The sequence below is a fragment of the Cricetulus griseus genome, chromosome X (genome assembly GCF_003668045.3).
Source record: "Cricetulus griseus strain 17A/GY chromosome X, alternate assembly CriGri-PICRH-1.0, whole genome shotgun sequence".
NCBI classification, from domain to species: domain Eukaryota; kingdom Metazoa; phylum Chordata; class Mammalia; order Rodentia; family Cricetidae; genus Cricetulus; species Cricetulus griseus.
Genome location: NC_048604.1, coordinates 104,560,148 through 104,573,190, shown reverse-complemented (window position 1 = coordinate 104,573,190; position 13,043 = coordinate 104,560,148). Strand labels below are relative to the sequence as shown.

Genomic DNA, 13,043 nt, shown 5'->3' with positions numbered 1-13,043 from the left:
GTGTGTGTGTGTGTGTGTGTGTGTGTGTGTGTGTGTGTGTGTGTGTGATGGGACCTTGTTTCTGTACAGATGCCATAATAGAGTAGGATGGGTCCTAACCTAGTGGCTTGATTATATAAAGAAAGTTGGACACAGGATCTGAGACACATAGAAAGAATGGCATGTGACAATGGAGGTATACACTGGAGTGCTGTAGTTAGAACCAGCAGATGATAAGAAGAATCAGGAGGGACCTTTCCTAGAGCATATAGATGGAACAGTCCTGCTGACTGTTTTGTCATCTAGAATTATGAGAAAAGAAACTTACATTTTTTGACAATTTTTAAGAATATGGTGTTTTGCTATGGCAGCCCTAGTAAACTTACAAAACACCTTCTAAATTGTGCTTTGAAGGTCTGTTCTTTGTGAGGGTGATTAGAATGTATAGTATTAGGAATGACATGGAATATTCAATCAAGAGGGAGCTATAAAAGGATGAGTTTGCAGTAGCCCTGGCTGTAGAAAAAGTCTTTAAACTTCTAGTTCTTTCCTAATTTCATCTGTTGCATATGTCTGGCTTCTGTAAAATATTTACTATTAAGAAAGGTATTTCAAAAAAAAAACAAGAAAAGAAAAAAAAGAAAGATTTTTCTTTCTAAAATATTTATTTTGGTATTATTTGTGATTTTATGTGTGTGTGGGGGGGCATGTGGGTATGTATATGTGGGAAGCAAAAAGAGGGTGTCAGATCCCTGGAGCTGGAGATCTAAGAATATAAGCCATCTGACTTGGCAAGTGTTCTTATGGAGCGGTGGCATGCACTTTTAATTCCAGCAGAGGCAAGCAGATCTCTGTGAGTTTGAGGCCAGCCTGGTCTACAGAGAGATTTCCAGGACAGCCAGGACTGTTACACAGAGAAACCCTGTCTCAAATGTCCCCACAAAAGTAAAAGAAAAAAAAGGAGTTGATCCATCTCTCCAGCCCTAAGAAAGATTTCTCCTTTAAAGTTTGGAATCAAGTAGACATAAAAAATCCAAGCTAGCACTTTTCACCTGAAATATACCATGGGGATGGGGTGGATACTCACTTCAACATGCTGACAGGTTTGGATGAGTTTAGCCAAAAGTGTCTCCAGTTCTGTGTTCCTCTTAATAAGATTGGTAAGATTGCTCTCCAAGTTTTGCTGTTTAAAAAAGAAAGAGAGAAAAATTATTCTGAATACATTTCTACTTTAGTATTATTCATCCTCAGAAAAATAGTGGGTAGATTTTTTTCAGAAATCTTAATGCTATTAATTCAATTTTATGTATTTATAAATTTAAGCCAGATTTTCAAAAGTTGTATTTCAAAGACTCTTCTGGAAATATTCAAATTTTGTTTTTATTAATGGTTATTGTGTCAACTCATTTACATTTAATTGGATAATTAGCATTAAGTTCTTGATAGATCCTGATCTAGGGAGAAAGTGCATAGTTTAATATTTATTCATTTGCCTGAGTCAGCAATGCTAATAATATCAAGACTGTATTTCTGCTTCACATAGCTTAATTTTAGGGTTTTGAAATTTACCAATCTATGGTTAGGATGAGGTTAATCTCTTAAAAGAAGGTTTGAATTGACCAACTATGGTTAAAAATATAACCATTTATAGCATTTATTAGAAGTTCTTGTCACACATATGACACACACATATGTCACACTTCCCAGTCATAATATATATTGTCTGTGTTTCCATTTTTCTCTATTTGTGCAGGATCATATGTCCTTGAACACTATATTGATTATGCATTTTAATATAGGCCTGTTCCTTAAGAGCATCAATTTTAAAGTTTCCTGGAATAAATATTTAATCACATTTTTGACCACAATAACCCTGTGCTCTGAGTCATTAAAATATCTCCCTTCTTTTTTTATTTCAAGTATTCTCCATGTATACTGTCTATTCAATTATTGTCCATTCACAAACAAATATTATTAAGATTTTAGTAAATGTCAGTGTCTGAGAGAGACACTAGGGGTATAAATATAACAAGCCCTATTTCCTGTTCACAGGGAGATAACTGTGTAACTGGGAGAAAGAGGCTAGAAATAAAGGATTGGGAGAACCTATGGCTGTCGGAGCTATCCAAGATGATGAAATCGTTCAGCTGAGTATAGAATCTCAGAGATGGAGTTTTTGTTGGACAACAGTGTCAGCTTCTTATATGAGACAAATGTAGACCTGATTGTGTAGAAGACTCCTTTATAGGCATGGATCATATGGCAAGATCAAGGAGGAATGAAAGAAATTAAACAAAGCAAAAACATGGAATAATGAAAAATTCCATGAATAAGATAACAGACTTCAGATTTGTAATGTCATCTAGTAAAGAAGATATAGGGGTTGTGGGTATGGCTCAGTCGTAAAGCACTTGCCTAGCTAGGACCTGGATTCTATCAAAACAAAAGAAACACCAGCAACAACAAAAACATAAATTCACTCTACAATTTATAAAAAAAATAGCCTGTTTTTCTTTCCTAGACGTTTCACTCAAAAAAAAGCATACTAAGGAATAGAAATTTTTATCTTATGTTTAATATGAGTGTGTCAGACTCAGAAATGTCTGGTTATTTTCTTAAAGAATTCAATTTATTAATCTGGAATAAGAAATTTGAATAAATAAATAAATAAATAATCTGGAATTAGGTTTGGGGATTTTTGTTTGAAATCATCTTGCTCTGTAGCCTAGGTTAGTTTCAAACTCTCCACCCTGCTGACTTAGCATCCCAAGTGCTTGGGCTACAGGTGTGAACCACCATACCAAGCTTGCATCGTGATTTTTATAAGAAGCACATGTTTATTTACAGTGGGTTCTTTATCATGTGTCTCTTTTCTTGTTAAAACACTTTCTGTTCCTGTTCCAAGAATGCAACTACCCTCGTAATTCCAAAAGAGCTAAATGTACTTATTGTTAAACTCTTTTGAGAAAGAGAAGGTCCATATTTCCTGGTGGTTTCTTAGTTTTTCCCAAGTATCTGAGTTTAGCTTGTGTCTTGTAATTTTTGGCTGACAGTTCATCTGCTATGAACTTTGGTCCCTGTTTTGTGATTTGGGTATTGATGTAGCCTAGCCAGGGGAGCTGCACACTCTGAGGTTAGGACTCTCCCATAACACAGCCATGTGCAAGTGAGGCACAAATCCTGCTTTGGCTCAGTGCCTTATTTCCTTCTATGTCACTTCCACGTCTGGCTTCAATTCCAGAGAAGGTGTGAGGCATCCTGTGAGCCAAGTGTATTCATGAGGAATCTTTTCTTTCAGCTGTTGGAGGCTTTTGCCACAAGTATACACTCCCCTAAGTCTTCCCTATAATCCCAATGTTCTACTTCATCCTTACTTCTTGGGAGCAGTCCAGCTTCAGTCTCCACAATTCCCCTCTTTCCATTTCTTGACCTTGACCTTGATATGGTCCCTCTAATGTTTATGCCTGGATATATATACTTGAAGTCACTTTAGAGAATGAGTACAACAAGAGTTTAGAAATAACTTGATTGTTTTCAAACCAATCTTCCCTCCCAAACACACATATGCGCACACTCATGTATACACTCTCACACAGATACACAGACACACAGACACACAGACACACAGACACACAGACACACACACACACAGACACACACAGACACACACACACACACACACACACACACACACACACACACACACACACACACACACACACGGAGTGTTTCTACCTTTTGGAGTAAATGAACAGCAGAGTTATTAGAGATTGAGACTGTGATATTCCATTGCTCGGCATCCTTGGTTTAGTTATGACTTTTGTGAGGTGAGTTTGTCAGCTTAATTTAGTGTGTTAATCTTAGAGAATCCTTTAACTTTTCTTCGTGGCTCATCACTCATAGCAGGAAATTTCTAGGGAAATACATCATCAATTGTCATAGGTATGACTTTTCTAAATCTGGTCATAAAGAGAGCCAAATAAATGCAATCCAACACATTCAGATTTTACAAACATCTGCTTGCTTCCCCTCCCATTATTAAGTATACCTCATGCATAAAAAAATCTGTTTTTAATCAACTGATCCAAAGACTAAACTGCGGTTTAAGCACTTTGACCTACCCAGATCCTTTGGGGTTATTCAAATTTAAATAGTATTAGTGTTATTGAGGTCCACAAAGAATTACTGAGGTAGTTAGAAATACAGTAAAGGGAAATGAAGATGGGAGAAAGATTTGTTTTCAAGTAGTACCAAAGGGGATGACAAAACTTTTGATGAGAACATGGGCAATGGGACAGTAACAAAATCCTGTCTTCACTAAACCATGCATTCATAAGCTTCCACTATGGGGAAATCACTGGAGGTTTTCTGGAAGTTACCTATCACTAACATCCTGTGTGGTGGCAAGGAGCTCTTTAATCTCCTAATTTTGAATGTGCTTTCGGGGGAAGGAAGATAACACTTTTCAATGTTAGAGTCTTGGAACTACAGCAATTGAGAGGTGAAGGCAAGAGGATCAGTAGTTCAAGGTCATCTTCAGCTTCATGAAAACTTGACTTAAAACAGAACAAAGTAAAATTTCCCTATGTAATGCCCACTTTCTTATGAATTTCTAAATGTGTCTACAGAACATACAAAAACATAGTTTTAGTTTTCTGTCGTCATCTTAAAACCACCAGTATTTCTTCATGTTCTAGCCAACCCAAGCTTTAGAGAAACTGGAAGTATAGGTGACCATTTATGATCATGTAGAGATGTGGGCTACCATTCCAAATTGACAAATCAGAGGATATATTTTTGGCTAGTTTCCTATACATAACATGAGGAGGATAATGGTCAACCCACCTATAGCTATGGTATCACTAATATAATATGAGAAAAGGAACATATGTACCAGGAAGCTACACAATTGTTGATTGAAGGGAAAAATGGTCTGTTCTCACAGCAAGATACTGGAGAGCTCAAACCTATGCCTTCAGCAAGCATTAACCTCAAGTTTGCTGGTGGCTTTCTTTCTTTCATATGTGTACCTGTGATCCTCTGTCTCAGGTTCGTATCTGGACTTGGGAAAGGCAGACAACAGTTCTGGGCAAACTCAAGAGAAGCTAATGCCCCTAGAAGCAGTTCTCTACCAAAAAGAAGTTGCAATTAGTAGACAAATGGTACAACTCCCTCATTTTCCAGATGGGACCACTCTGAGCCTTAGACTACAAAACTCCCCCAGGGCTTCATGGGGTAGGAATGTATGGATCCATGGTAATAGCATGCTCACTAACACGCCCTCTTTCTTCTTCCTTCCCTGTGGTTCTTGGATCATCTCCAAGTTCAAATGTGTCAGAGTCTGCTTCTGTGAGAACTCCACTACAACTATTTCTATGGACATCCTAATACATGCTGAGTTTTTGATGAGAAATAGTGAGGATGGTTGAGTTGACAATTCATTGTTTTGGAAAGATATTTGCAAACCGAATCTCTTCCCTCAACTAATGTCTATCTTTCTATTTATAGAGGTCACATAGCCTGCAAATTCCAGGTTCTAGACTGACACTGCTAGAAAAAAAATCTAAGATGAGACACACATTTGAGTCACATTTTAAATTTTCTAGTAGCTATTGTTTTAAAAATAGAAGTAAACAATAGTGAAATTAATGGTATTGTTTCAAAATACCACCAATATGTAAGCATTGATGAGGTATTTTATACTCTTTTTTTCTCTTTTTTGCTAAGTCTTTGGAATCTTAACTCATACCTGTCAGTCATATTTCAAGTGCACCACATCAACACAAAGCTGGTGATTAATAATACTTGACAGTGGAACTAAACTATCGAAAAAGACCTTCTCAGTAAAGAGTCACATAGAACTTTACATTGTTTTGATCTTACATGGTCTGTAACAATGATTCAGTTCTGTTGCTGTTCCATCATAAAAGTAGCCACAGACTGAGAGTATGAAAATGAGTGAACACCACACTATTGTGCTCTAATAAAATCTTATTTACAAAACAGGTAGTAAATGAGATTTGACCTATAGGTGTTGTTGCCAAAGTTTGGTACAGACTCCACAATACAAAAACTAAAATCTCAACATTTTCTGGGCTACCAGTACACAACACATACACACACACACACACACACACACACACACACACACACACACACACACACACACACACACACACACCTTATGTCAAACACTAATCTTTGTCTCCAATCTTTTGTGTAAGAATGCAGACACAGGCACACAGGCCTCAGGAAAAATTTTTTGTAGACAGATTAGAAGGTACTTTTTGTTTATGGCTAGCTAGCTTAACTTGGCAAAACTCAAGATGGGTTTCCTTACTCGAGCATACACTTGCAGCATTAACATCTACCATTGCTATGAGGCCTTCAGAAGAACACAGTTTATGCAGGTACCATGACCGTGAATCCTGAGACTATGAACTAAGTAAACATTTCTTTCACTGGCAGCCAGGAGGCAAAGAGGTGCAGGAAGATTGTAAGTTTATGCCAGACCAAGCTACTGTCTTACAAAAAAAATATAAAAGAAAAAATCAGTAAAGCTTTTCTCTCCATTAAACGTTAGCTGCCCGGGGTATCTCATTATAGTGCAAAGTACCTTACTAACACTATAAAGTTTTAGTGAGTGTGCTATTATTCCATGCATTGCAATGCTAGCCTCCTACCACTGTCACCACAGAGAAATACAAACAGTTCCAGATGGTACTTTGTAAAGGTAACGATGCAAGCCATTAGAGTGAGTCTTTTGCAGGCCAAATTATGTAAGATAAAATTGTAAAAGATGTGTGTCATACCTTCTTTTTGCATTAATTTTTCCTATCATTTTAGTTTTTAATGTGTGCATTTCAATGCTTTTTCATGGAACCATAGTTAACCTACTTTGTGATACATACTTAGCGAGGTTGATTTGAGTTGATAATTTAACAATCTATGCTAAGACAGCTGATTTTTATACCAATTTTGATATATGCCTTAAGTCATCAATGTGGACATCAACAGAGAATAGTAAATCCACTTAACAGATGAGCTTTGTGCTTCTACCCAATCAAATAATAAGGTAAGCAGACAAATGCCCCTAATTTCAGCCTTTGGAGACCTGTACCTAAGAGTCAGATTGCTGAGAATTAATGACTTGTCATTGAACACTACTATTAAAATGTATGCCTGAAATAGGAGATTTCAGTAATTCCTTTTGGGTTTTCCCAGGCCTTAAAGAATGTTTGCTCTTATTCTGAAGTCAATACTTCAGAATGTCTTTAAAGTATAATATTAGGTCTGGATACCTTTCAAGGCAAACACAGATCTGGCTTGTTTCATTCTACAACATTCAGAGCGACATTCAGGAACTGTGTTTGTAGCCCTGACACCCAATACCACCCCTCTAACGCCATCAGGATATAGACACGCCGAGTGCCACAACCCGTCTATTTTCTTCTAAGGAACATTAATCACAATCTTTAATATGAAAACACACTTGGATTAACACATGCCACCTGCATAAAAGCAGAAATTCTTTATATGTAACTGAACTCTTCAGATGTTTTAATTACATTGCAAGAGTCTGTGTCTATCTTTAGGCATGACTCCCAAAAGACTGTAGATACACGTGACTTGTGTTGGTTTAATTTTTAATGCTTTTTTTTTCATTGGTTATGATAGTTAATATTTCCAAATGCCCTGGCAAGGCCGCCCAGGGAACTTCAAAAAACTAATAAAACACAATATGCATACAAATTCAGGTCTAGTGTTCCATGGACTACAATTTAAGTCATTTTGATATGTGATCCTGTATTTACCTTTGTCAGATTTTATTTGAAATGTCTATATTAACATCACAAAATCAGTTCTATATATTTATAAATTCCATCATCAGGAGTTCAATGTTTATTTTTCTAACCCAGTAGTCAATAATATACAGAGAGCAATTTTTAAATACTGCTTATGTTCTTAAGTATACTTTCAAATTTTAATTGAGGTAAACAAATATCATTGTATAGCTACATTTGTTTAGTTATAATTTTAGTAGGTTCAATGATGAGTTATCTCCAGGTATCAGAGATATAAGTGGGCTTTTGTGTTGACTCCTTATTCCCAGCCCCATTTCTGCCTCTCTGAGAGGTGAGAAACTGACTAATGCACTTAGGCCTTTTCTCCAAGTTCCAGAAATAGAAGCCATTACCTTGCAAATGCCAGGCAAGTGCTCTACCACCAAGTCAAATCCCAGCCCTATACTTAGCACTTTTGAGAATCACTACTGATAGGAGCTATACTAACAAAGAATCTTTGAATAAATATAATGACTGCACTTGCAAGATTTGTGCTGGGAGAGAAATGATAACAAGAATCTGACTATAATGTTGGCAGAACACTTAAGAAGCATATAAGATTATGCAACATGGGTCTAAGAGGTATAAACAATGTACTTCTGCAGCTTTCCTGCTGCTCTTTCTGCCTCTGCACCCCTTTCAGCACTGCACTGAGGTCTGTTATAGCCTATCAGAAGAGAAAACTTACTTGTCAGGTAAGAATCATATGGTTCAGGAAATACTGTCTGTCTGCCTCTCCCAGTCTCTTTTTCGCACACACGCATGGGCTCATGCACAAACACATGCACAAGCGCGCGCGAGCGCACACACACACACACACACACACACACACACACACACACACACACACACACACACACAAATGCATGCATGGAGGCATATACACACTTGAATTCATTTACATTTGCTCAAGTGAAAAGCTTTCCCACCAGAATTACATAGTTAAAATATCTTAAACTAGAGGCCAGCAATCTATGGTCACCATAGGTATGCCAGAGCCTACCTACTGCCTGATTTTTCTATGGCTTGCCAGGTAAGTGACGATTTTACATTTCAAAATTTTTGCCCTTTACTTTTTGAGACAGCCTGGACTCAAACATCTGCCTTTACCTCTTGCATACTGAGATTACATCATCATACACAATACATTTAGAAATAGTTTCTTTTAATAAAATAACTAAGTAGAGAAACTGGCTGGGTTATTATATGGGAGAATCTATTTTCAATTTAAAAAGTATTTATTTTTATTTTGTGTGTATGGGTGTTTTGTGAGCATGTAGGTCTGTGCATCTTCTTATACAGTGCTTATAGCAACCTGGTCCCCTGGAACTGGGGCCACGGTGACTGTGAGCCTGCATTTAGGTGCTGGGAAGCAAACCCAGGTCTTCTGTAAGAACAAAATGTGCTCTTAACCTCTGAGCCATCTCTCCAGTCACTAGAAATGGATTTTTAAAAATTAAAAGAAAGGTGAGCTTTTGGGCATATGAAAAGTACAAGAAATTCTTGTTTCTGTGCCTATGGAACACACATGCCCTGACACTTTCATGTTTTAACTATTGTTAACTTTGTGCTGCATCGGCAGAGTTAATGATTTCTCTAAGAAGACAAATATATCTACTATTTGGTTATTTGCTGAGAATTGTTCTCCTTCTTTGGTATAAGCAAATGGAGACCATTATCTCTGCTGCTCCAAACTATTTTAAAGATTCAAAATAAAATTCACATATTTTCAGCTCCAACCACAGGAATTATGTGTATACCTTAAACTCTACTTTTTGTATACACAATAATTGGAGAAATTGTTGTTTTATTTGTGGGTTTTGTTCAGGGCAGCGGAAGATTCAGATCAAGGAAGAGAAAAACTTTTCTCTCAAATCCAATCAAATTGCTAAACCAAGAACATGGGCCCAGCTTAGTTGGGTTTTTCTGTTTGTAACTAAACATGTAGAGTTGAGAGGACACATAGAATTTGGAATCACTTGTTAATTGCTCTCTGTTAATGCAGTTTCCCTCAGCCTTCTCCCCCCTTTAATCATAAAATAGACGTTTATGGGGGCTTAGAGCACTGTATAATTAATGTCAATAAAATCCCCTGATATTGATGGATATCATACATGTTGTTTGTATATGTCATTTCAAGTTTAACTTCCTCCATCATTCAGAGATTGAATACTGTTGATCTTGTCTCCTTTCTTCCATCTTAAGTAGACGATGACATTGCCAGATACTCATTAATAAACATGTTCTAGCCTGCCTTACGTAAACAGCATTTAATTGATACCATCAATATTTTTATCAGTCCTAAATCTCGAAGTAGTTTCTTAGCCTTAGATGGAAGCAAATACATTTTTGTTATTCAGATACAGTAGGAGTACAAAATCTTTTCTTTAAGACAGAACCTCAAATGGATACTATGAAATAGGCAAAGAATTAGTTTAGTAATCTTGAATTCGTAACTATAACTTATTTTGTTTATACAGCAATGCTTACTTTTCTGAGTTTTATGTTTTAGGAATGTCATTTTTTGGTCCAGGTATTGAAAATGGTTTTTAAAATTCAATATGTTATCAGCTTTGCTCTAGAATTTGTAGTATTCCTGGGAAGGGTTTGTATTATTCACAATTTTTACACACCCTTATCAGTGATGCAAAAAGTATTTAAATCCAAAGGGCATTATAGTTTTTGGCTTAAAAATAAATTAAAATCCCATTATATTCTACATATGTCTGGACTGTTGGGAATTTCCAAAAATCAATGTTATCTAAGAGAATTCTCATTTTGAGTTATCTTACAAAATCAAAGAACATGAAAGTATGCTATTGCTTTCCAGCTCTCAATATCCTTCCAAGACAGACTCTTGCCTGAGGTTCAGAAAGTGTGAATCTCAAATCATTTCAATGAATCACTTTCTTTGTTCTTTAGTTCCTACCTTTACTCAGCCCATTCCTTCTGTCTTTAGAAGGACTGTCTTTATCCACAAAACATAATTTGCACTTGGTTGAAATGAAAGCATTGTGGGTGTAATAGGAGAAAGCAAGATGATGGCCATGTACTAGGTGAAGGGCTCCTTCTTGAACTCATACACGACTTCCTGTGGACTTGAAAACGTGATGGTTGATTTATACCTGCATCTCAATTGAGAATTTGAATAACCTGGTTTTGGGAGAGGTTCAAGAAGTGAAGTTTTCAGAAGTTCCCCATGATATTCTAATGTGTGGCTAATGCTGAAAACCACTGCTAACAGAGAAGATATAAGCTTCGGGGTGTAATTAACAAAAATTAATAATTAGTGCTATTTGTTTTAAGCTTTAATAGTTATTCAAAAATAGTGGTTTTCCATGTCTATAACAAATACAGAAATAAAATTACAGATAGTTACATACAGAAATATGAATTTATTATAGAAAATCTCAGGAACTTTTCTAAAACAGTGGCTAGCAGGGAAAACATACATTGTTACTGCTAAGAAATTTAAAGAATGTTTTATTATATTATTTCTGTATCCCTAATACCTAAATTCAACTTCTTGTCACATTTTATAGAAACATTTATGTCAAACATAAATTTGGTATGCAGGGCTGCAGAGATGACTTAGCAGTTAGCTAGGTTCAATTCCCAGCAACCACATGGCAGCTCACAACTGTCTGTAACTTTAGTTTCAGGGGTCTGACAACCTCGTACAAACATACATGCAGGCAGAACATCAATGAACATTAAAAATAAAAATTAAAAGTTGTTATGTTGACTTCTACAGTGATTAATGAGAAATGGAACAGAATTATATTATAGGCATTTATAATTCAACAATATTCTTAATATATCGAGCTGAAGATTTAGGTAATAAATTCAGTTTCTTACTAACAAAAGAATTGTCCCACTATTCTATTCATTAATTTATTTTAAAGAGCAGCTCCAGTAATATGACTACTCAAAACAAATAAACAAAATGGGTAGCCTAAAATGTGAAATGCTAGTATTTCCAATGATGGAAGCTAAAGTGATTGATTAATGACTACTTTCCTGAGCAGAAGAAATTCTTGAGAATTAATTGTTTAACTTTCAGTACCCTAAAAAATTTACTTAACCATTTTCCCAATAGAGTTCATTTATTTATACATAGCAAAGACAATGTAAGGGTCATTGTACTTCAAAAAGGAACAGTCTCTTATTTCCCTGGAATAGATTTTAGTTTACCTACACAATGTTTTGCTAATGAGTCAAAGTCAGAGAGTAAATGCTGTTTTTTAAAGAGTACCACTGGCTGTGAAACCATTTGGAAGAAATTGTCTAATATACAGAGAACTGGAAGCGACTTGCCAATTATAACAGTTACAAATCACTACAGACCCCAGAAATAAAGCCTGGAGTTCTTAGAGGTTAGATTGGGCCAACAGCAGCAAACCAACAGCACCTGCGGCGCTGGTAAGAAAGAGATTGCTGGACCCTCCTCTGGACTTACTGGCTGCAACTTCGGAACCCTGACGGGTATCAAGTGTGAGAAACATCTCATCCTTCAGCTTGAATGGGATCAAGATTTTTCACAGCTTTCTTAGAGGAAATTTGAAAGTGGAGAAACTAAGAGGTGGCTAAGAGATCTCTCTGCTGCTTTTGTCCACCCTACCTCTTTCATTACATATTGGAGAAAGACAATGGTTTATGGAAGGCTACAGGTCCTCTATGTGATGTTACTAACAACACTGTTACCATAATCTTAGGCCAGAGGATCCTAAGACACTCAACAAATCAGGTCTAGCCACTTACCCAGTAGCAATGTGGAGGACCTGTGTGGCCTTTCGTAAATCATTGTCTTTCTCCAATGTGTAATTTTTATTTTAATAAGAGGCCACTTTCAGCAAATGACCAAATTTTCAAGTACAAAATTACAGAAATTAAGAGTAGACATACGCTTTTTACAAGTGTGCTTTCTGCCACAGCATATTATCCTGCTTCCAATTATGATAAAACGGTGACATCATATATTCACTTCTCCCTTATAACACATCTTTTGTTTTTTAGTGTCAATTCTCTCCTTTTTCTAAATACTCACATGCTGATCTCAGATCTCAACTCTGACTTCTAAGTCCAAGTGTATACTGTTAGTCTGATGCTGCCTTGCTATTTTAATCTCGACTTTCATAACTGCCTTCTCTTTACCATTGAAATGTCTTCCTGCCTTTTATCTTTACAAAAGGTATCATTCTCCAGATGGAAATCCCAGCA

The 13,043-nt window shown here is 36.4% G+C and overlaps 1 protein-coding gene across 3 annotated transcripts in view; it reads right to left on the bottom strand.

Annotated features, from left to right (window-relative positions):
- Mid1 (midline 1) overlaps positions 1-13,043 on the bottom strand; it is a 346,136-nt gene that overhangs the window by 68,009 nt on the left and 265,084 nt on the right. For all 3 annotated transcript variants that reach the window (XM_027431836.2, XM_027431835.2, XM_027431837.2), the window contains exon 3: positions 1,067-1,162. In XM_027431836.2, coding sequence (XP_027287637.1) covers positions 1,067-1,162 — 96 coding nt within the window. The remainder of the gene's footprint in view (positions 1-1,066; positions 1,163-13,043) is intronic.